At 36.7% G+C, this 24,451-nt stretch overlaps 2 protein-coding genes across 4 annotated transcripts in view; one reads left to right on the forward strand and one right to left on the reverse strand.

Moving 5' to 3' along the window:
* The window catches only part of LOC101739973 (phospholipase A1), a 56,087-nt gene that overhangs the window by 14,188 nt on the left and 17,448 nt on the right, over window positions 1-24,451 (forward strand). The gene's annotated exons all lie outside the window — the stretch shown is intronic.
* LOC692889 (mitochondrial aldehyde dehydrogenase) lies at window positions 1,075-18,962 on the reverse strand (the record flags this gene model as incomplete). Its single annotated transcript, NM_001046733.1, is given in 11 exon segments — window positions 1,075-1,228; window positions 1,650-1,724; window positions 2,118-2,275; window positions 2,357-2,521; window positions 3,934-4,115; window positions 4,990-5,092; window positions 5,693-5,880; window positions 6,794-6,910; window positions 9,341-9,608; window positions 12,202-12,306; window positions 18,867-18,962. Coding segments are annotated over 11 exon segments (1,467 nt in total). The 3' UTR covers window positions 1,075-1,152.

The raw sequence follows: 24,451 nt of genomic DNA on the forward strand, positions 1-24,451 counted from the left end.
CTATCGAGTACTAGTGTAAGCGCGCTTTCAAATTTAAACTAAATTAACTTTTTTATGGTAACACATCTTTATAAACAAATCTTGATATTTTTTTATAGATAAGTATTAGTATCTAAAGTGTCCAAGTATCTAAGGATTACAACTAATAATATAAATTGAAATATATTCGTTTTTTTTTCGTAATGCGCCCAAAACGGTAGACCTTTATCAATTTATTTATAAAACAATCAAAATATGTTCCGTGACCAGTAATCATGAAGGTTTATAAGCGTGTTGATAAACGTTATTAGGTATATTGCATTAATGTATATTGTTAATAGTTGTTTTTGATGATTGTTGTAGATTTTTTAGGGAGTGCGCAGAAATAGAGCGGGATAAAAGATCAAATATAAATCAGTGTTATCTTTTAACCTCAAAAATATTTACGATAAAATGTTACGGTAAAACAAGCCCATAAATAATGTATACAAAATTTTGTATGTTAGAATACTTTCATGCGGCCAAAAAATAAATCGTATTTACTTCTCGCCAAGTTAATGTATGATTAAATTTCACACCAAAAATCGCTAGAACATTTTAAGACAGGTTTTAAATTTAAATAATTTCGTGAAATAAAAATAAAATTACCTATTAACATAATTTTGAGGTTAACTGTTTAGATATTCTCTTTTCATTTTGGTTATACAGATTTCAGACACAAAAATAAACTTGAATATGAATTTATTACAATTTAAAGAGAATCAACCAAAGAACATCGAGCGCGCTACTGTATTTTTCGCTGTTATTCCAACTCTAAAATAAATTTAGATATAATAATTTTTGAATACAGCGCCATCTACTAACGGAAACTTGAAATTGTGCCATTTCAATATTTCGCAGCGTTTCGGCTATTTAAATATTTTGGTACATAGAATTTGATCGGAGACTTTACTTAGGTATGTTGATAAGTTTGTGTCTTTTGCGATCATAAAAAATTTCGTTTCGATATGAAACAAAAATTAGCTTATGACAAAATAAATAATGTAGTAGTACGTGTACCTAGAGAGTGGACTAATGTAACAAAAAAAACTTCAATTAATGAATAAGAATATAATTAACTTTAAACGTGTTTACAAAAGTATAAAGGTAACACAATTAAAATCGTAGGTTCGCTTAGAACTCCGGCTTCTTCGGTACGTGCATAGTAATTGTTTTAGTTTCCAAATATTGGCTAATTCCATCTTCACCCCTGCGAACACATACAAGGCTTTTAGACATCTTTTATTTTATTTTTATGTAACTTTAATCTAAATATCCGTAAAATCTAATAAATATTACAACAAAATGTCATGCTTTTATTTGTGTATGTTACGCCGGTAAGATTAACGCCATCTATCGCTGAATAGTCGAACGAATATCGAAGGATCCAGAATGCTCGAGAATTACAACGCCATCTATTGTCAGATAGCGGGAACTACGACTAGAGATGTGTGGAATATTCTCGATGATTCTAGGGATGAGATGTCGGCTATAAAAGCGTTGTAGAGATGGCGCGCAGTCAGTAAGTAATCGGAACTCGAAGCGAAATAGCGAACGGGTTACCTATAGAAAGAACATTACAGATTTATTCTGAACGGATGTGCCATTCCAAATTAACATTGTGTACTTACAATTCTCTGCCAAGGCCAGAATCTTTGAATCCACCGAAAGGAGTCTGAGTCGTAACATGTTCGTAAGTGTTGATCCTTAAAAATTGAACAATTAGTGAGCTTAAGGACATAAATAATCAAAATTATTTTTAAGATTTAATTTTGCATTTATATTTTTCGACGACTACAAAGAATCGAAAGGATCAAGAGGTATTTTTGTAATGAAAATTTGACGGTAGTTGGCACAATATTCAAATATCGGCGAACACCATATTTGGTAACAAAAGTAGTTTTAATTAGGTCTACGACTCGAAATTCAAAAAAACAGACAAAACCGAGGTTCGATGTCAGGTCGGCTATAATTTTTAAGTCAAATTGCACAATACGGATCGAGTTGGCTACCTACGTCTTCCAAAATATGAAAGAGCACGAACGGTACATAGCCTTATTTATATATTTGTAGTTTTAGCTTCAAATACGTTTAATTACCAGATAGATCCAGCGCGAACGTGCTTAGAGAAACTCATGGCTACGGTGATGTCGTTAGTGATGATACCAGCAGCCAGGCCGTAATTTGTGTCATTAGCGCGATCCACCACCTCATCGAACGTTTCGAACTTGAGAATGCTTTGAACGGGGCCGAAGATCTAAAGCAAGATTTTGTTGGTAAAATTGAAAGCGTTAGGGAATAAATTAATATTTATAGAACTGTTAATATATCGCTTTACCTCTTCTCTGGCAATTTTCATGTCATCCTGAACATCAGCGAAGACAGTAGGTTTGATGTAGTAACCTTTATCTCCGACTTTGTCTCCACCTGCGACGCACCTGGCGCCACCTTCCTTACCAGCTACGATGTAGTTGAGCACTTTCTTGTACATTTCTTCATCGATCTGCACAACATTTGTCATAGTAATTCGATTATTAGTGGGTGAGGATCAGAATATGATCTTCGCTAGGTCATTATGAGGAAGATTGACGGGCGACGCAAGACCGCGCTTTGTGACTTAAGCCGCACCTGATACAGCGTAGTATTCGGCGCAGTATAGTAACGGGTCCTAATAATCCACCCACGAGAAGGTTGACCGTCGTATCGGCATCTTATAGGGCAGTTTGGTATGTCTTTGTTTTTAACACCTTAAGTGTGTAACGAGGTTTATTACGCATCGTCCTTATCTATTTTGCGGAAGGCTAAATGTACGCACGCGTCCATTGGCCCGCGCCGGACTCACCGCACGCAACGGAATTTATCTTGCTTTTGTATTTTTTGCTCATAAATGCCGGCGTTCGGTGCGGGCGGAGCGGATAGTTTTTTTTTATTTATTTCTTCTACCTATGCTGATAGCATTGAGAGGCTATTTCAGCTTCACCCTAACATGTAGGTGAGCTCACGGGGCTCAAACCGGAAGTGTTGCTAACACTGGCCTTAGCAAGAGCAGTGCTTCGCAGAGTCTACCACCGGATCGGAAACGAGACCCACTGAAAAAATTCCGGCGAGAAACTCAGTGGGCTGCAGATTGTAGACGCAGCACTATTTGATATTATACAAAGCGAAATAAAATACGTTGCGTGCGGTGCGTCCAGCGTGGGCCAATGGATACGTACCTTTAAAAAGACTTCTCTGTCGCAAGAACATCAATTTAGTTTATTTTAGGAAAGAGAACTGTATCTACGATGTGTCCTATTAAAAAAGAATGAACGTCGCGATACGGAATACGTGACCTAAATGAAGTACCTTAAAATCTAACTACTACTAATCTAATAAAATCAATCATCCGTCTGTAGTGGTCCTTACCTAATCTGTTTATTTAAACATTAAGTTAACCAGATTATCAATTCATATCTCAATTAGCCAATACACGGCATAATAATAATAAAAATTTGGTTATCTGTAAAGTCGGTTTACGGACGATAGTTTTATGTGATAAAGGCAGTAGCAGAACTATTCGAACAACTTGGTACCTCTGACGTCACGTGAGTAGAGAGATAAATGTGTTACAAGCCAACGCTTGGGCCGATCGTGCCTCTCTGTAGTTTTTTCCGCGCTCTCGCTAGAACACTCAGGCGTAACGTGACACTTTTTCGTGCGTACGGCCAGTGTTCATCGATTTAAGACGTTAAAAATAAGAAACTTTATAAATGTTCATAAAATATTATGAAGCTTATTGTGACAATAATTATTATTATATTATGTTACATTAGTTACTGCAGCCGTTATATTAAGTAACAGTTCTACAATATACCAGGTACCTTTTATCGTATACCAAAATTATTTTTTATTTAGAAGATACGTAATTAGCCTAACCTGTGGTCCTTGTTGGACGTCATCGAAGGGATTTCCGACGGATCTCTTTTCTGCGATCTCGGCAGCTTTCTTGACAAACTTGTCATAGATACCGGATTGGACGTACGTTCTGGTTCCGGCGCAGCAACACTGACCGGCGTTTGCGAAAGCCGCTGCGTGAGCGATTTGTGCTGCTTTTTCAACTGTAACATATTTTTCTTTACTTTAACGGCCGTCTGGCCGACTTAACCTAATAGGTATGGCTCTAATAAAGAATGAAAAAAAAAAACGGCCATCTGGTGTAGTGGTAAGAGATATGGTCACTACACACGGAGGTCGCGGGTTCGAATCCCGCCAAGGGAAGACATTTGTATGATAAATATAAAAATGTCTTTTCCAGGGTTACGGATGTATATTTAATATATGTAGGTGTATAATAAAAATCTTATATTTATTTCCGTTATCTGGTGTACCTGTAATACAAGCTCTTTACGAACTTAGCACGGGACCAGTTAACGTGGCGTGATTGTTATTAAATATTTATATTTATTATTATTATTATTTATATTTATTTAAAATCTTATTAATTACATAATATTTTTTAAAATAGATATTAAACGTACAATTTATAAAAATCACCATATAAAAATAGATGGCCGCTGGTGGCGGTGTCTACGTCTCTAATATAATGCTTATATTATACCAGTATGAAAGTAATAGGCCTTCGATAATTTCAATGTAAGAACTCTAATATTTCTTATACTTTTAAACGAGCAATTCTTGTATATATATAATCTGAATCTCGGAAACGGCTCCAACGATTTTCATAAAATTTAGTATACAGGGGATTTCGGGGGCGATAAATCGATCTAGCTACGATTTATTTTCAGAAAATGTTGCTTTATTTGTGTTTTCAATAATCAACTCTTCCCGACATCTATTGGCGAATAATAATACTATTTTCTTAATTGAGGCCAACTAACCGCTTTAAAGACACAAGACGGCGTTATAAAAAAAAAAAAAAACGAGCAAAGCTCGGTCATCATCTAGTTGTTGTTAAAGAGATGAAGAGCATACCGTCAGCATCATTGAAAACTACCAGCGGACTTTTGCCGCCGAGTTCCAAAGTTACACGTTTCAAATTAACAGCTGAAGCAGCTCCTAAGATGATTCTGCCGACCTATGAAACAAAACAAAACGGGATAACTTTTTTTAATTAGTTAGTCCCGGCATTGACAATGAATAATTTCATTGAGATCATTTATCTAAATTAGTACCAGTCAGCATACGTTGACAGATGTTACAGCAATTAGTCAATAGAAAGCCGGTAGTAGGTATCCAGATAAGTAAACCTTTTAAAATTCCCGATAACCATCCGTAAATACGCAAAGCTGTGTAACTTACGGGCTAGATTATAAAATATGTAATATATAATAATTAAAGTTTATAATACATACGTAATTGGGTTGATAACCACGGTATGATCACATGATAAAGATTAAGCCGAGCGTCTTATTTAACATCGTTGTAAAACTTTTTACTGGTGGTAGGACGTCTTGTGAGTCCTCACGGGTAGGTACCACCACACTGTACTACCGTGAAGCCGCAATGCATTTCGGTTCGAAGGATGGGGCAGCCGTTGTAACTATCTGTGACCTTAGGGCATCTCAAGGTGGGTGGCGTCATTTACGTTTTAGATGTCTATGGGCTCCGGTATCCACTTAACACCGGGTGGGTTGTGAGCTCGTGCACCCATCTAAGCAATAGAAAAAAAGTATACCTCAGTGGAGCCAGTGAAAGCGATTTTGTCAACATCTGGGTGGTGAGTAAGAGCACCGCCCGCTGTCGCACCGTATCCGGGAACGACATTGACAACCCCCGGTGGAAAGCCCGCTTCTTTGACCAGGGCGGCAACAGCGAGCGCAGTCAGCGGTGTTTGTTCAGCTGGCTTCAGAACAACGGTACATCCTAAAATTGCAAAATTATGGCTGAACTAGCTGAACAACCGTGGTCTAAAGGATAAGACGTCCGGTGCCCTCGTGTTGAGCGATGCACCGGTGTTCGAATCTCAGGCGGGTACCAATTTTTCTAATGAAATACGTACTCATCAAACGTTCATGATTGACTTCCACGGCGAAGGAATAACATCGTGTAATTAAAATCAAACTCGCAAAATTATAATTTGCGTAATTACTGGTAGTAGGACCTCTTGTGAGTCCGCACGGGTAGGTACCACCACCACCCTGGCTATTTTCTGCTGTGAAGCAGTAATGCGTTTCGGTTTGAAGGGTGGGGCAGCCGTTGTAACTATACTGAGACCTTAGAACTTATATCGCAAGGTGGGTGGCGCATTTACGTTGTAGATGTCGAAGTCTTTAATTGAGGTATACTCCTACAGGTAAAATTAATTAGAATAATAATGTACTCTAAATATGTACGTAAATCCATTTTACTAATTTTTTTTAAAGTAACTATTCTATTTGTAATTTGTAATGAATTATTTAGTTCTGTAAACTTTTTGTACGTGATCGAGTTATTTAATTAGGCTAACCTCTTTTACTTCAACAAGATTTTTTTCGGCTTTTTACATACAGGATGTTCTTATTATTCATTAAACGTAGAAGTCGTTTTCGAACACGTTCATGTTGGGCACACTGATAGATTTAATTTAGAAAAAAAAAAACAAGTATTTGATGGTATACCAAGAGACTAGACACCTTACCTATTGGCCACAAACTTGAAAAATATTCGATATGGTCGAATTTGTAGTTTTGAAATGATCGTAAGATTTTTTCGTGATACTAATTAGCCGTAACCAAAGTCTCTTCGCAAAAATTAATTTGCAAAATAATTATAGGTAGTTAGAACTAATTTTAATTACCTGCAGCTAAGGCTGGTGCTATTTTCCAAGACATCATTGGTATGGGGTAATTCCACGGTATTATCTGACCGCACACTCCGACAGGCTCCTTCATGGTGAACGTAAGGACTTCTCCGTCTGTATAAAAGGAAATTGTTTATAATTATATATCTTATCTTGTACCTTTAAACGAGCAATTCTTCTGTATATATAATCTGAGCCTCGGAAACGGCTCCAACGATTTTCATAAAATTTAGTATACAGGGGATTTCGGGGGCGATAAATCGATCTAGCTACGATTTATTTTCAGAAAATGTTGTTTTACTCGTGTTTTCAATAATCAATTCTTCCCGACATCTATTGGCGAATAATAATATTATTTTTCTTAATTGAGGTCATAATCTAGTAATTTTTTTTATTCACAACCAAAATTAAGCACGGTAAAAACAAACAAATTAAATAGAAGGGTAATAATCCAAAATATATATTTTGGAATTTCCGGTTCTGTGGTTCAAGAGTTTAAGTAGTTTATTTATCTTTACTACACACATTGGCTTATCATTATTGTAAGTTTACTGTTCTAGTTCCTTAGGCAGCGCAATATCGTTGCGTTGGTTGTAACATCTATATTTAGTAGGTAGAAATAAATTATCTGAGGTCGATGAACGCATTAAAAAAATATTTGTATTGTGCACCAATACCCATATATGTACCGTGTTAATTTATGTTGTAAATTATAATATTTAAATAAAATAAACTTTACCTTCCATAAGTTGTTTGTAAAGTTCGAAAATTTAACTGATTTTTTAACATGAATTTACTCATCATCAGCAATTCATTTGATTTTTATTTATGTGGTTTTTATTTAATCACTTAAAAATTGTTCAACAGATTTGAAAGAAATTTTCGATGACAATAAGACAGTGTGTTCCCTGGTTCGTCATTTTAGGTAAAATAGGATCTAAAGATATGATAGTGTATATAGTTCAGCCTGTGGTGGTTATTAGACAATATTGTCATGGACAAATGCAACGTTTTTCAATTTATGAATTATAAATCGAGTGTAACCGCATGCAGATATGTCAGTAAATAATAAATTAAAAATAATTTTCACTAAGTAAATTTATTGAACTATAATACCTAACCCAGTGTATATTTAATAACATTAAATATATTGTTACTATTTAATAAAGAGGTATTTTTTTTCTATTTGTCTATCCTCTGAATGTTCGCAAGATTTTTTATACAATTAGTAAGTTGAAACTTTGCACAGACGTCTCTTATTCCCACTTCAATGGAGAATTCTACTATGAAAAGTGGATTGACCCAGTTCCTTCAACGGCTGAGGATACATAAATTATTTCTAACTATGTATTACGAATTTAGTGATATCCCCTAGCCTTATTATACGATTATAGTTGTTTGTTTAATTAATTTATAAGCCAAATATTTGAAGTTTAATTTAATATAATTACGATTAAAGTAAATAAGATTGCAAGAAAAATATTTACCAATATAACTTAATACAGTGACAGTAAGGCGCGACAATAGTATTTATTTAAAAGTGTGGAAAAGAATACTAGATTTATAATTATTAACAATAAAGTAATAACTCGTTTTATTAACATGAGCTCAATATTTCCAGAAGGAGAAAATATGCCTCTATAACATTTATTCTGTTTTTGAGTGTTGATAGTTATGCGCCAGCGTAAGATATATAAGCGTAAGACATAAATTTACTTTTAAACTAGAAAACAACGCTTTGATACCAAGATGTAACATTTGAAACATACATTTTCCCTGATGATCTTGTTCAGGGCTAAAGTAATAAAAAATGCTCTATTGCCATTGGTATATGATGCGTTTAAAGATTCTTTAGTACAGATATCAAAGTCAAGCTAATAGAAGCGTTTCAAAATTCTGTTTTTTTTTTTCAGATTATTCTTGATTTAGATCCTATTTGAAGGCGTACTTTTATAAATAGAATAAAACAATACCATTAAATTTTCAGAATAATTTAAGTCACTCGTAAAAACAATTAAATTCGTCACATCATAGGTGATGGCCAATTAACAAAGCTGGCTATCACTGTGGAATTTGCCAGACTGTCAACATGTGATAATGTATAAATTTTTGTGATTGAAACACGAATCAACAGTACTTATCTGCATGCATTCCAATAAATTTGAACAAAGATCGTTTTCATTTTATGAATGCATAAACTTTATGAAAACACTAGCGACCCGCCCTCGCTTCGCTTCGGAAACATTAAAACACACATGAAACCAAAAAAATAAAATAAAAAAAAATTTAAAAAAGTAGCCTATGTTCATCAGGGACAATGTCGGCTTCTAATGGAAAAAGAATTTTTCAAATCGGTCCAGTAGTTTCGGAGCCTATTCGAAATAAACAAATCTTTCCTCTTTATAATATTAGTATATATAGTATAGATGAAGCATCATTTTTGTTAAGATAAAATAATCTTTTTATCCTCCATTAAGAAATACAGTATTTGTCTATAAAATCACGTTTACAACCTACGGTAATTTACAAAAGCAATGCACTCACCTGAAGGAATGGTATTTCCTAATATCTTGTCCGCTTTTCCAGCGTAATATCTGAGCACGCTTGCGGAAAAGTATACTTCTTCTTCGGATTGTTTTACCGGTTTTCCACAGTCTAAAGTCTCTAGCTCAGCTAGGTATCTAGATTGGGATTCTAGAAGTTCGGCTAGCTTAAGCAATAGGAGGCCGCGTTGAGAAGCGTCCATGGTACGCCATGGGGAATAACGGTGGAATGCTTTCTTTGCTGCGGCGACGGCCAAATCAATATCCGCCTATTGGACAAAATCATTTTTAAAGTAACGTAGATGGGGGGGGGGGGATCCCAAATCCGTCACAAATTTTCAATGGTTTTTCTTAGGTTAATACCAATAAAATTGAGATTAAAATGGTTCCGGAGGCTTAAATTTTTACATACGAAGCGTTATTACAAAATATACACAAAAACTACAAAAAAATAGCTTAACCTGATTCACCTTAGCTTTGGGGTGAATCAGGTTACGTATGGGGACAATAGTTTTTCGATAGGGCTGGCACTATTTAGTTGTTAGGTACGTACCTAATAGGAGTGGGTGATATAAATCGTATATAGATTCAATATCTATATATCGCAGCAATATCGTTGAATCCGATATCGCCCCGCACGAAATCTATATATCGATATCAGCCGATACACGATATTGCTCGATGTGATGCGCATCGCCATATCGGACCGATTCGTGAATCGAAATCTATATTTCGATATCAGCCGATACACGATATTGCTCGATATGATGCGCATCGGCATATCGTACCGATTCGTTAATATCAGCAATATTCGTTTGGTTCGTATCGAATCGGCCAGAGTGAGTGAGCGCACGATAGGGATATCACGTGATGAATGAAACAGAAACAGGCATTATCCATACAATTGTAAACCTTATATTTAAGTCCATATGTCTGTAGATTATTCTTAGCGTATCAGCAGGATACAATTAAGGAAAGAAGTTTCAACTTTCGACCCTAACTTGAATGCAGTATAGCCTATTTGCATCGTTGAATTTAATTTCACGCGCTTTGACCTTGAACTAGAATTTTTGGACAAGTGTTTATAAATACTTAAAAGTTTTTTGTGTTTGATTTTTAAAGTACACATTTTCCTATTTTTAGTTGAATCCAAATAATTGAGTTTATTTCTTGTGTTTGTATTAAACTTTTGGAATCTACACTTTTTTGGTATATTTTGTAATTTTAAATTAAGACACAAAATACTAAAAACTGAAAAATATAATGTAGCCAGTCCTAAGCCTGGTAAAAGCATGAAGGAAAGTTTTTTTGATATTTTTATTTTCATATTCTTTTTATTACTTTATGATCATATTATAAATTGATATCAGAAAACCAACCGTATAACGTTGACTTAAATCTACATCTACTACGATATTATATCAGCGTATCGTTTCAAATCTCAAATATCATGAATCGAGAAAATCTACTAGCATCCATCAATATATAGATTCAGAAAATATATAGATTCAATATCCGATATTGATCCTCGATATATAGATACGATTCGATACGCGGCAAAACCGATATTACCCACTCCTAGTACCTAACTTTTGGTAATTAACTTTTTAATATCTTTAATGAGTTACAAAACTTTGATGACTAATTTAAACTATTAAATGTTCTTAAACACTAAATAAGTTATTTTCAGTTCAACAAAGTTAAATCTAACATATCAACAAAAGTATTGTGACATCCCAGATTCGTCCCAATTCTAACTCTAGTCTCTATTCCCCCCAATCTACTATACAAATTTTTCGCACGTGTACAACTACTCCTTAGATTCTGCAGTGTGATGATATGTAGTAGGCTATGTTCTTTGCCGAGGTTTAAAGTATTTCCAAACTGAATTTGTTAAAGTTATTTAGACATGAAATATTACAGAAATAATAAACACTATAATATAAATAACTTCAAACCTCTATGCAAATATAAATATTTAAATGACGGTAATGTTTTTTGACATCCTCCGATTATAATAAAACAAAGCCTATATTTAATCTTCTTATATGAAAACCTGTTATGTAGTTCCGGAAATGTGCGCGAACAAACAAATATGTAGATGGAAAATTATTCTAAAAATGGCGGATATTAAGTCCTATTACTCTTTATTTTTGTTCTATTTTTTTTCAATATACAGACATGGATGCTACTTCTATATTATTTTGTATTGTTTATGTATACTTTACGTATTAATAAATAAAATAACTCCTATTCGATTTTAGATTAGAAAGAAGTGGGTATGATTTTTTTAACAAGCCAACTCTTAATTTTTGTCAAGATCGTGAAATTCACCAAAAGTTTTGTCTAAACCATAAAATAGTTGTATTTTATTTGAAAAAGAAAATCTTTGTTTCGACTATGGTTATTAGTCGCCTTATTAAAATGTATGTCTCATGTAGTTAGTACAGACACGTTGAATAATTCTAAAAACGTCTAGAAATGTCGTTCCGCTATGTAAGGTAAGACTCGTTAATGCGCTGAGACTAACGTACTATATAGACGGATTTTAACATGTGAAAATTCTTTTGCACAACTATTAATTGTCCAACTCTTAGAATTACAGTTATAAGATACTTTAAATGTATCCAACAATACTCTTTGATAGTTGAATAGATGGCAGTAGGTTATTAGGCATTAGGATTTTTTAAATCAATACAAATTGGAGTATCTAAAAAAAAATCCGTAATGCTTGTACATTACTTATTGTTTGAAACTGACTTTATTTAATCCTAATTTTGATAAAATCATTTCTATGAATGACAAATAACATCAACTCTATATTTAATTAATTTTTTTAATTATTGTTAATTAAATAATTACCTTATCTCCTTCAGCGACCTGTGTTATGACTGTTTCATCTTGTGGGTTGATGGTAGGGAAGGTTTTTTTGCTGACAGCATCTACCCATTCATTGTTGATAAATAGCTGTGTAAAAATTTATATGAGTTTTAATTTTGATAAAATTAACGATTTTTACATTTTGGTTACTGGTTATATTTTTTCTTATTTCAAAGCATCTCTAATATATAAGAGATAGTGTTGTAGGGCATGCCCATGCGGGCCCACAATACGCCTTGCCACCAATCATTATAACATTAACTAGCGACCCGCCCTCGCTTCGCTTCGGAAACATTAAAAAAAACACATGAAACAAAAAAAAAAAAAAAAGTAGCCTATGTTCATCAGGGACAATGTCGGCTTCTAATGGAAAAAGAATTTTTCAAATCGGTCCAGTAGTTTCGGAGCCTATTCGAAACAAACAAACAAACAAATCTTTCCTCTTTATAATATTAGTATAGAAGTATAGATAATTATTGTTAAGTGGTTACCGGAGCCCATAGACATATACAAGGTAAATGCCGCCACCCATCTTGAGATATGATTTCTAAGGTCTCAGTATAGTTACAATGGCTGCCGCACCCTTCAAACCGAAACACATTACTGCTTCACGGCTGAAATAGGCAGGGTGGTGGTATCTGCCCGTGCGGACTCGCAAGAGGTCTTGCCACCAGTAATTACACAAATTATAATTTTGTGGGTTGATTTCTATTACACGATGTTATTCCTTCACCGTGGGAGTCAATTGTGGACATTTGTGAAGTACGTATTTCATTAGAAAAATTGGTAGGTGCCCGCCTGCGCATTTCGAACACCGTTGCATCGCTTGATACCACAGATCATAGAAACACAGGAGATATGGCAAGGAGGCGTGGCGCTTGCGAACGCATCTGGCCTCAAAGCGGCTTGATGCCAGTTTCGGTCATTAGTCGAATGTCAACTTGCGACGTCTTCATTGCTTACGATTTTTAACAAAATGCCGCGTTGTTCAGTGATTGTTTGCAAAAATAACAGCTGTATTGTGAATTACAAGAAAGATAGCATCTCATTTCACACGTAAGTACTACAATATTATAGTTTATCATATTGAAATTACAGAATTCATTAAAAAATTTAGAAAAGCGATGATAGATCCCTTTTCATTAGGAACTAAAACCATTGCTTGCTTAGTACAAATGAATCGATGAATCGGCTGCTCTAATAGCGCAATGGATAATTTTTTTACTGATACTCTCACTCACACGATAGTTTCGTGAAGCGGCCGCTGTCGGCTTTTGTGTGTTAGGGTTGTCTGTTATTGTATTGTCTGTATTGTCGATATTTTATACGATCCTATTTAGTACGAATGATTATTTAAGATACAATTAATTATTTAAAAACCCAATTTGTTTCTATTTCTTGATTACTTCACCTAACTTTTATTGAATCAATAGCTAATGGCAATATAGGTAAATAGTAACTTCAGAAACTGAGCATTAAATAACTGATAAAACGTAAAATAAGTGTAGATAATGTGTTGGTTTTTAATATATTGTGGTATTCATGCATCATTCATATAATGATCATCATTTATACCATGCTTTTATTTTAAAACTTTAGCTATCCGAAAGATCCAAAGATAAAAGAAATGTGGATAAATGCGACAGGAAGGGGTCCAAGCTGGTTCCCAACAAAAAATCACACCATATGCTCGTCCCACTTTGAGCCAAAGTGCTTTCAACCATTGAAGAAAGTTCGTCGGCTCTTCGAATGGTCGGTCCCAACATTGAAGTTGCGTATGGTATTGATGAATTATATGGAACCTTCCACATCCAAAGTGTGCTTTTATTCTGAATTGGATAAAAAGGATCCTAATTTGGTAAGTTAAACTATTTTACAACATCAAAAACTTGTTTCTTTTTTTTAATATAAATATAAAACAAAGTAAGTTTTTTATATGAGAAATTATATAAATGCGGAATGTTTTCTTAATTACAGACGGTTGCTTTAAAACTTCCAACCGGAACCGAATCACAAAATCTCACTTGTGAAAAAAACGATAATTCGGAAAATACTGCTCCAACGTCTACAATATATGGTATCGATACAAACTTTAATGCTCGACAAAATAGCATTTTGGAACAAGAAAATCTGGAAAAAAATGATCTCATCGAAACACCTAGAAAGCGTAAATTACGCCAATTGATTTTGGTACAAGACAGTTTCATAAAAACACAAAAAATGCAAATCAGAAGGCTTCAAAAGAAAACCAGCCGTTATCAGAAAAAAATTGCTAATTTAAAGGACATTTTGAAAAACCTTAATGAAAAAAACTTCATTAGTGCTGATCACGTTACGCAATTAGAAAACATTGGAGTAACCGACCTTATCCAGCGTTATGAAAGAAATGTTTCATCGGGTCAAAGTACTAACCAGAAATATCCGCCTGCTTTAAGAATTTTTGCCACTACTCTTCACTTTTATTCGCCAAAGGCGTACGCGTATGTAAGAAAAAAATTCCAAACAGCTTTGCCTCATATTCGAACCATAAAAAAGTGGTACCAATCTATCGATGCTCAGCCTGGATTCACGCAAGAATCATTAAAAGCGATAAAACTTAAAACTGCCTGCACTAAACACAAATTGTTGTGTAATTTAGTTTTAGATGAAATGGCAATCAGACAGCATGTAGAGTGGGATGGAAAACAAATGCACGGGTATGTTGATATTTCTAATTCTGCAGAACAAGGGGATTGTTTACCCGAAGCCAAAGAAGTTCTTGTATTTTTAGTTACCGCAATTAATGGGGCTTGGAAAATACCAGTCGGGTATTTTCTCATTGACGGTGTCACAGGAGAACAACGGTCTAATCTTGTCAGACAATGTTTGGAATTATTAGAAGATACAGGTATTCAAGTTACCTCGATGACTTTTGACGGCTGTCCAGCCAATATCACCATGGCTAAGAAACTCGGATGTTCTTTTGAAGTTGAAAACTTAAAATCATATTTTGAGCACCCCGTTACTCGTCAACCTGTACATATTTTTCTCGATCCATGCCACATGCTGAAGCTATTGAGAAATGCTTTTGAATCATATGGATGTTTCATGGATGCTTCAAATAGGTGTATAAAATGGAGTCATCTAAAAAATCTGTATGACATTCAGGATAAAGAAAAACTGCACTTAGCAAATAAATTACGAAAAAGTCATATCTTTTTCAAGAACCAAAAAATGAAAGTTCGCTTAGCTTCGCAATTATTTAGCAACAGTGTTGCAGATGCCCTGAATTTTTGTTGTGAACTTCAAATCGCTGGTTTTGATGATGTAGAAGGCACTGTGGAATATCTAAAAACTATCAACAACTTGTTCGATGTGTTAAATTCAAGGCATATGGCCCAACTCCATTATAAAAAACCAGTTTGCCCAGGCAACAAAGACAAGGTATTTGAAACTTTAGAAAAGGCGAAACGGTGTCTAACATCTATAAAGCTTTCAGATGGTACAAAAGCTATCATTACACCCAGAAAAACCGGTTTTATTGGTTTATTAGTGTGCATAGAAAGCCTCAAGGCCTTGTATATACAACTAATTGAAAAGGACCAAAAACTTAAGTACATTCCGGCTTACAAAATCAGCCAAGATCATTTAGAGCTTATGTTTGGACATATACGGTCACATGGTGGATGCAGCACCAACCCAACGGCGCGACAGTTTCAAGCAATATATAAAAAGCTCTTGGTAAAGTCGGAGCTTAGAGATGTAGACCAGGGAAACTGTATAGCTCTTGAGGAGGTTTCTTTTTTGTCGTGCTCTTCAGCTGTCCAAAATATAAATCTGACAATCGAACCATGTAAGTTACACGAAGGTAATGACGAAGACGAGATGAGTTTATTATATGAACAAGCCGTATTTGATGAGGAAATCAGTATACTTGTACAAGATGTCACAGAATTTAGTAGCCAGGTAGTGTCATACATAGCTGGATTTATAGTTCATCGTTTGCTAAAATTGCTGAAGTGTGATACATGCTGTAGCGGTTTGATTGCAGATACAATTAATGACAAGCACCTCAAGTTAATAAAATTGAAGGATAAAGGCGGCCTTATATTTCCATCTAGTGACGTAATAACCATATGTAAACGGATGGAAGTAATAATAAAAACATATATTCTTTCATCTAATACCACGAAAATTTTATCAAAAAATATTAGACAAGAGCTCATGTCAAAATCTTTATCGCATTTTTTAGGTATGAATCTTTTTGAAAAAATTAATTTTCACCAATTTAATCAATCGCCAATGAATAACCATTTAATAATTCTTATAAAAGCCGTAATGGAAAAATATGTAAACATAAGATTACACTACTTAACTAAGAACGCTATACCTAAACTGTCTAAGCGGCAAGTTTTAAATAAATATTTACATTTTACTGGTCAATAAAATCCTTAACAATAAAATTCTTGCAGTTTTACTTGTGTTTCTCTTGATTCGAGAAGTTGATATCCTAACTGTTTCTTGGTAGTTAATATAATTAGTTAATATTCCAATTATGATAAAACTTCGCTTGTATAGAGTACCTACGGTCGAGGGAAACTCCGGTATAGTATTCAAGTCAATTTATTATTATTATTATAAGTATTATAGTCAATAAAATTTTAGGAGAGAGAGCAGATAATATAGTTAACTGAATTTTAATCGATACTTTTCTATGATTATCACTTAACATCACTAGTTGCATAACTTGCACATGTGTGTTTATTCAGAGTCCGTAGCTACAGGTAAATGCGCCGCCCTCTTTTTGCATGTGTTCTATTAATGAGTTTATTGGTGTTGCTGTAAGTTTCTTCGTGTGCGGGAGAAATATGAGCTCGTGTGCCGTTCTTACAATTTTTGGTTTTGTGTGAGTGAAGTAAGTGGGAGAAACGCGGAGACATCTGAACACGAATAATTTTTTGTACAAAGCTAATCTCCTTGTTTCTATGATCTGTGCTTGATACGAATGCACCGGACGTCTTATCGTTTAGGCCATGACAATTTCAAATCCGTGATTAAAACCTGCTTTCCAAGTGTCTGTGTGGCTTTGGTCACGAAGAGACTTTTCTACACCGGCTCGAATATCCCACTAACGATTCATTTAATGAACTATACGGCTGTTTACTAATTTTAAAGTTAATTATTAGAGGGTAGTTGGCAATTGCAGATTCGAAATGTCCGAAGACTTTTTGGCGGGAACGCGAGAAGTGCAGTTGTGTGATTTGTTTTATTTTGTCTATTTAGTGTTTCTTCGGGTTTAAATGTGTAATAATGGTGGTTTATTAACTGTTTAATATCTGTGAAAGTGCACAAATGTGGGAAAATGAAACAAAGCTGCTGGACGTAACTTCTCGGGTTCCTCCAAAAAGTCCACTGAAAAAATCTCAGTAAATGACCACCATTTTACTGCGATTATATTTCATCCCATATCATCTCATTAAATTTCATCCCAGTTGATTAATGTCTCAAATCAATCATCTTCATTTCATTTGACTCCATATTATCATTTTTCATAAAATTAAGAATATAAATTAAAAGAAGACATGACTTAAAGGTCTTAGTTACCAGGTCATAAAATCTCTTAAAAAAAAAGAAATGTCCGAAGCTTAAAAAATTAAGTTAATGAACACGAGATTCAACTGTGAAAGTAGTTTTAGTCATGACCGCTACTGCTGGAATGTTCACAAAGTACCAATACTTCAATGTTGAAGCAACCGTTAAATTCTGAAACTTATTACAGCTTAACATTGAATTTTGCATAAATATTTTATTGTTGGTCCGAGATTTGTGTTTTTTCTTGATAAGAAATGATAAATAGTGAATGGTTGTTAAGTCAGTTTTAATTGGTCTTGTCAATTTTAGGATTAATTTGTGTAGATTATTATTGCTGAATTATTGTAATTCCTTTTTATTATTATTATTAATATTCGAATCGAGTCCGCATGGTACCATTATCCTGTTTATTTCTACCGCGAAGAAGTCATACATTCCGATTTATAGCTTATTTTTAATTAATTATATTCGTAATTTCTATTTCAAACTCATGTCTTAAGATGAGTGGTGGCATTTACGTTGTGTCAACTATAATATATATCCGGCAACAGCCAAATGCGAAATGTAATGTAAGACCTTCCGCCATTTTAAGCATTTAAAAATGACAAAATAATGTTTAATTGTTATTAATTACTAGACTTTAGGTGATTGATTTCTTATATTTCAAGATTTTTTTAAGCTTTTGTTAGAATAGAAGTAAGTCAGAGCGTGGTGGGAGGTAGTTTTGAATTCATCGAAGTTTCTAGTAGTACAATCCTTAAAAAAATTGCTTTAAAGAAATTTTATCTCAACAGTTAATGGTTCAGTTCTTTATGTAATTTTGCTAAAGGATGTAATTTTTTTTTTATTGCCCTCATGGGCAGACGAGCATACGGTCCACCTGATGGTGAGTGGTTACCGTCGCCCATGGACTTCAGCAATGCCAGGGGCAGAGCCAAGCCGCTGCCTACCAATACGTTAATCCGGCGGCCAACGTTTTAATATAATCACTCGTATTCCGACATTCCTACGTAAATAGCGATCTATTTTGAAACAGTATTACCAGAAATACGTTTTAAACATTATCTTGTTTTTACCTTAGTGTACTTGACGTCTACTTTCACCATGTTGATGATATTCCTTTTGATCCAATCGCTCAGCGTATCCACAAGCGTACAATACGTCGGCCTCCAACAGACTGGACTATTATGTTCATTGCCGATGCTCGTGAACTTGGCACGTTCATTCAATATTTTGATAACCGATATGGACTTTATTACGAGCGAATAAATCACGTTTCGTGATGTTAGAAAAACGATATGTTGCGTTTTAGAATACATTCATAGAACCACAGGGTCGTCATAAGGTAGATCAATAATTCATCTATTAATATATACATGTTTTTTGGTTTTGAACTTGAATAATATGAACAGTGGGTAGTTGTTGCGTTTCTAGCGGAAAGGGCGCTTACGTAATCTTACTTACTACAGTTTTATTATATTTTTTACAGTATATTATATTTTCGTGCAGCGATTTCGCTATGTAAAACCAATACATTTTTAAATCAGAAAATATGGTGGTGTATACATTTATTCATAAGTACGCGTGATCCCACTAGTCAAGAACGCATTGGTGTACTTTGTGAAAACTATTTATATATATATTAATAAAAAAATTGTATCACCGGTAGGGGCCTGGATCCAATATTATATGTGTGTAAGTATACAAACACATGTATAATATAATTTGTTTTGTATCTTAGTAACCAACTAGTTGGTCTGGATTTTATCATTACGTAATAATACAAAATTCATATTATCGTTCATTGAACACATTATGTAATAGATTAGACCATATAACATTTTTGTAACCGCATATATTTATTGTCTGATGTGTTCATCTGATATGTAAATATCTTTACATATTATATACGTATATTCGTAGGTATTTTAAATCTATTTATATGACCTGTTATTGTGTGCTTGTTTTCATAATCAAAGAATACACAATGAAAAGCATTACACAATGGGGCTATTCGTTCATGTAAATTTCACAGAGTTCTGAATACGAGACGCTTATTTGCATCGGTCTTTCATTTCATCGTACTGAAACAACATAACAGTAACAGGATTAATATGTTAGTCGTTTTCATTATAATTATATCGTTAAATAAAAAAATATATAAATTGATTTATTACCTTTGTTTAAATATCAGAGTTCATCAAGCATAATCAAGAAATATTTAAAATCGCGTTTTAGAAAAATTGTGGATAGTGATAACAGTATATTTTTCAAAACACATGCTCCATCGACTACTGATTAGTAATTACATTCACACTGATTGTGAATTCAGTGTGGGTAGCAAAGAACGTGGTTCTGATAATCTATCTATCTATCTATCTTCTATATATATATATAAAAATGAATTGCTGTTCGTTAGTCTCGCTAAAACTCGAGAACGGCTGGACTGATTTAACTAATTTTGGTTTTGAATTATTTGTAGAAGTCCAGAAAAGGTTTAACAGGTAGATAATTATGAAAATGCTCGGAATTAAATAAAAATATTGTTTTTTCCTTTGATGTGTCCCCCGTCGCCGCGTCGGACGGATTCCTTTTGTTTGTTTTAAGTTTATTTTATACAAAAGTCTTTTATTTATCGATTGAGGCACTACGAAGTCTGCCGGGTCAGCTAGTGCATAATATAATACATGCCATAATATATACGTAGCGATTTTACGGAACAGATTTTGTATCATAATCATATAGTATCCAAAATTGAAATGTATCTCGACGTACTTGTCTGTAGGGATTCTGTGATGAAATAAGCTCTAAAATGTCGTGGTCCAAATTAAAATGATTTTATAATGTGTAGTCCAAGTTTTCTTTTTCTCCACCTTATCCCACTAGGTGGGGTCGGCACAGCTAATTTTTCTCTTCCATTCTCTTCTATCAGCGGTCATCTCAACATTAACTCCTCTCTCTCTCATATCGTCATTCACACACTCCATCCCTGTCTTCTTCGGTCGTCCTCTTCCCCCTCTATCTTGCACTACCATTTCCATACATCCCCTAGTCACATGCATCTTCTTTCTACTACTCTACTTTAGTTCCGTGCAGATCTGGCTAAGAATAGTTCCGTCACCTTATCTTCCCAGGGGTGTCGTAAAAGGCGACAAGGGGATTTAAGCGCAAACAACAAAAGTATTCCCAGGAAGGGTTGACGTAAGGCAGGCGATTTGTCAAAACATTCACAGCTATGAATGTGTAGTCCAAGTAGAGGTCAATAAAAGACACGGGGATATAATGTATAGGTATATGAACCTGTGTTAAATTTTCTGTGTTCTGTACAAATAAAGAAAAGAGAAATGCTTGAGTTTCTTGCCGTGTTTCCGAAGTTGTAAAACTACATTCCAAATTGGTCGTAAAGTAAACTATTTAAAAACTAGTGTACGATTCTATTTGGTTAAATATCTTCTATATTCTGATCAGTATATTCAGATCACGACACACAAGAGACATTTAGCTCTTGCTGTTTATTTTAAAGCATGATTTGACTTAAGTGTCACCTTTTTGTCTTTTATTGCAAACGAATACTTGTTGACCAAGGAGTGTTTGCTTCATTTAGTAATGAATTTAAATTGTGAGGAGCAAAGCTTATTGACGGCGTCCTAATTATTATAAGATCACTACTAACTTGAATATAATATATATCTACGTTTGAAAGGCAGACATGACTAAGCGACAATAACTGCTTTATACATAAATGATAGGCAATATTCGATGCGCAAAAATATATACTTCTAGGTCTATTAAAATCATTACAATCTTATATCAACTTTAACTTAACAGTATTTCAACTGATTCCGATAGAGGCACCCGTCACGTGCGGACGTGCTCATCGTCCACTCGATCGCCCGGTCTTTGTTCGCCCGGCTTTTGTTAGCCCGGCCATTGTTCGCGCGGCCTGTGTTTGTGGTACATCTGCCGACTAAGTGCTCTTTCTGGAAGTTTTTATTTGTTTTGTTTCCTTTTGTTGTTTCTGTGTTCGTGGTACATCTGCCGACAAAGTGGTTTCCTGCAAGTATTTATTTGTTTTGTTTCTTTTCGTAATTTCTGTTTTGTTGTGCTTTTTCTTTGTCCTGTAGTAATCGCGCCGCATTGCCACCTGTGTTCAATCGAACCGCTCAGGTCCGAGAAGTTGGGGCCTCGCCGCAAGGCGAGTGTTTTCAAGACCCGGGGCCGCCCCACCTGGGTACTCAGCGATCATGGACGCTGTATTCGCGGAATTCCTCCGACTTCGCCACCCACAGCTCGCCTCGGAGTTTTTGGCCTTCAAGGCCAATCACACTGCGAGCCCTCTCGAGGACTCCGCCGCGCTCGCTGCTCCTGCGTCGCCTGTACCTGCGTGCAGAGCTTCTGCATTGAGCACCGCAGCCTCTGTCGTGCCTGCCGCTCCCGTGTCGCCTATACTGGCGAGAAAAGCTGCTGCGTCGTCCGCCGTGACCATCGTTTCAGCTGAGCGATCATCCGCGGCCTCCGTCGCGCCCTCTAAAACACCTACACTTGCTCGTAGGTCGCCTGCACCCGCCTCCTCGTGCTCCGACTCTGACTCGGACATGGAGGTCGACCTCGCCCCCGCCTCATCGACGGATGGATTCACCCTGGTACAGAAGGGTAAGAAGCGTGCCGCGGAGTCTCGAGCTCCCGCGGCCGCTAAAATTAGCAAAGCCGTGAACGCGTCGCGCCCCCGCCCTCAGACTCCCGTTGCGCCCCCAGCCCGTGCCACTCCGTCGCCGCGTCCGGTGGCACAAAATAAAACCCAGACCCCTCCCCCGGTTATCCTTCAGGAGAAGGCAGCTTGGGATCGAGTTTGCCTGGCCCTTAAGGCCAAAAATATAAATTTCACGAATGCCCGTAACCTCGCGAACGGCATTCAAATTAAGGTTCAAACACCCGACGACCATAGGGCCCTCTCTTCTTACCTCCGTAAGGAGCGTATAAGTTTCCATACGTATACGCTCCAGGAGGAGCGCGAACTCCGCGTTGTAATACGCGGAATCCCTAAAGAGTTAGATGTAGAGCTCGTAAAAGCCGACCTGTTAGAACAAGGCCTACCAGTGAATTCTGTGCACCGTATGCACACCGGTCGCGGTAGGGAGCCATATAATATGGTTCTAGTCGCTCTCCAGCCTACCCCCGAGGGTAAGAAAATCTTTAACACACAGACCGTCTGTAGGCTCTCTGGTATCGCTGTCGAAGCCCCCCATAAAAAAGGCACTTCTAGCCAGTGCCATAACTGTCAATTGTACGGGCACTCTTCCCGTAACTGTCACGCGCGCCCCCGATGTGTTAAGTGTTTGGGCGATCACGCCACGGCCCTCTGCGCTCGCGACCAAAAAACCGCGACGGAACCGCCTAGCTGCGTCCTGTGTCGAACACAGGGTCACCCCGCGAATTACCGTGGTTGCCCCCGAGCCCCTAAAATAAATCGCCGCGTCACCCGCCAAAACCGCCTCCGAGCTTCCGGCCCAGACATCAAAGCCTCGGCACCCTCTGCGTCGCAGGCTAAGCCAGCGTTCGTTCCGGCGGCGGTGCCCAGTGTCTCGGCCTGGGCAAAACCACTGCCGTACACGAACACGGCTACAACTCCCTCCTCCGCGATTCGTCCCGCCCCCGCGACTCGTCCCTCTCCCGCGACTTGCCCTCCGACCGCGTCCGACAATCTCGCTTTAGCGATCGACTTCTTTCAGTCGATCAACTTTGAGCGCGTTAACGCTTTGGGCGACGCCATTCGCGCTGCCTCCACTGCACAACACTTTATCGCCGTTGTGCAGGAATACGCCGACGTATACGCGTCATTAAATACGTACGTCCTCCCCTCACTCCGCCGGTAATCAATGGCGTATATAAGTAGAATAAAGCCCCTATCCGTAACGATAGGATTTTTTAACGCTTACGGTCTCGCAAATCAACGTGATCAGGTTTCTGACTTTTTGCGTGACCACCAAATTGATATCTTTTTAGTGCAGGAGACCCTACTTAAGCCCGCGCGCCGTGACCCTAAAATCGCGAACTATAACATGGTCAGGAACGACAGGCTCTCTGCCCGTGGTGGTGGTACCGTCATTTACTATAGAAGAGCCCTGCATTGCGTCCCGCTCGATCCTCCCGCGCTCGCTAATATCGAAGCATCAGTGTGCCGAATCTCACTGACGGGACACGCGCCGATCGTTATCGCGTCCGTTTATCTTCCACCGGATAAGATCGTTCTAAGCAGTGATATCGAGGCGCTGCTCGGTATGGGGAGCTCTGTCATTCTGGCGGGCGACCTAAATTGTAAACACATCAGGTGGAACTCACACACCACAACCCCGAATGGCAGGCGGCTTGACGCGTTAGTCGATGATCTCGCCTTCGATATCGTCGCTCCGCTAACCCCGACTCACTACCCGCTAAATATCGCGCATCGCCCGGATATACTCGACATAGCGTTATTAAAAAACGTAACTCTGCGCTTACACTCGATCGAAGTAGTTTCAGAGTTAGATTCAGACCACCGTCCCGTCGTTATGAAGCTCGGTCGCGCTCCCGATTCCGTTCCCGTCACGAGGACTGTGGTGGATTGGCACACGCTGGGCATCAGCCTGGCTGAATCTGATCCACCATCGCTTCCGTTTAGTCC

The sequence above is a fragment of the Bombyx mori genome, chromosome 12 (assembly GCF_030269925.1).
Source record: "Bombyx mori chromosome 12, ASM3026992v2".
In the NCBI taxonomy this organism is placed as follows: Eukaryota; Metazoa; Arthropoda; class Insecta; order Lepidoptera; family Bombycidae; genus Bombyx; species Bombyx mori.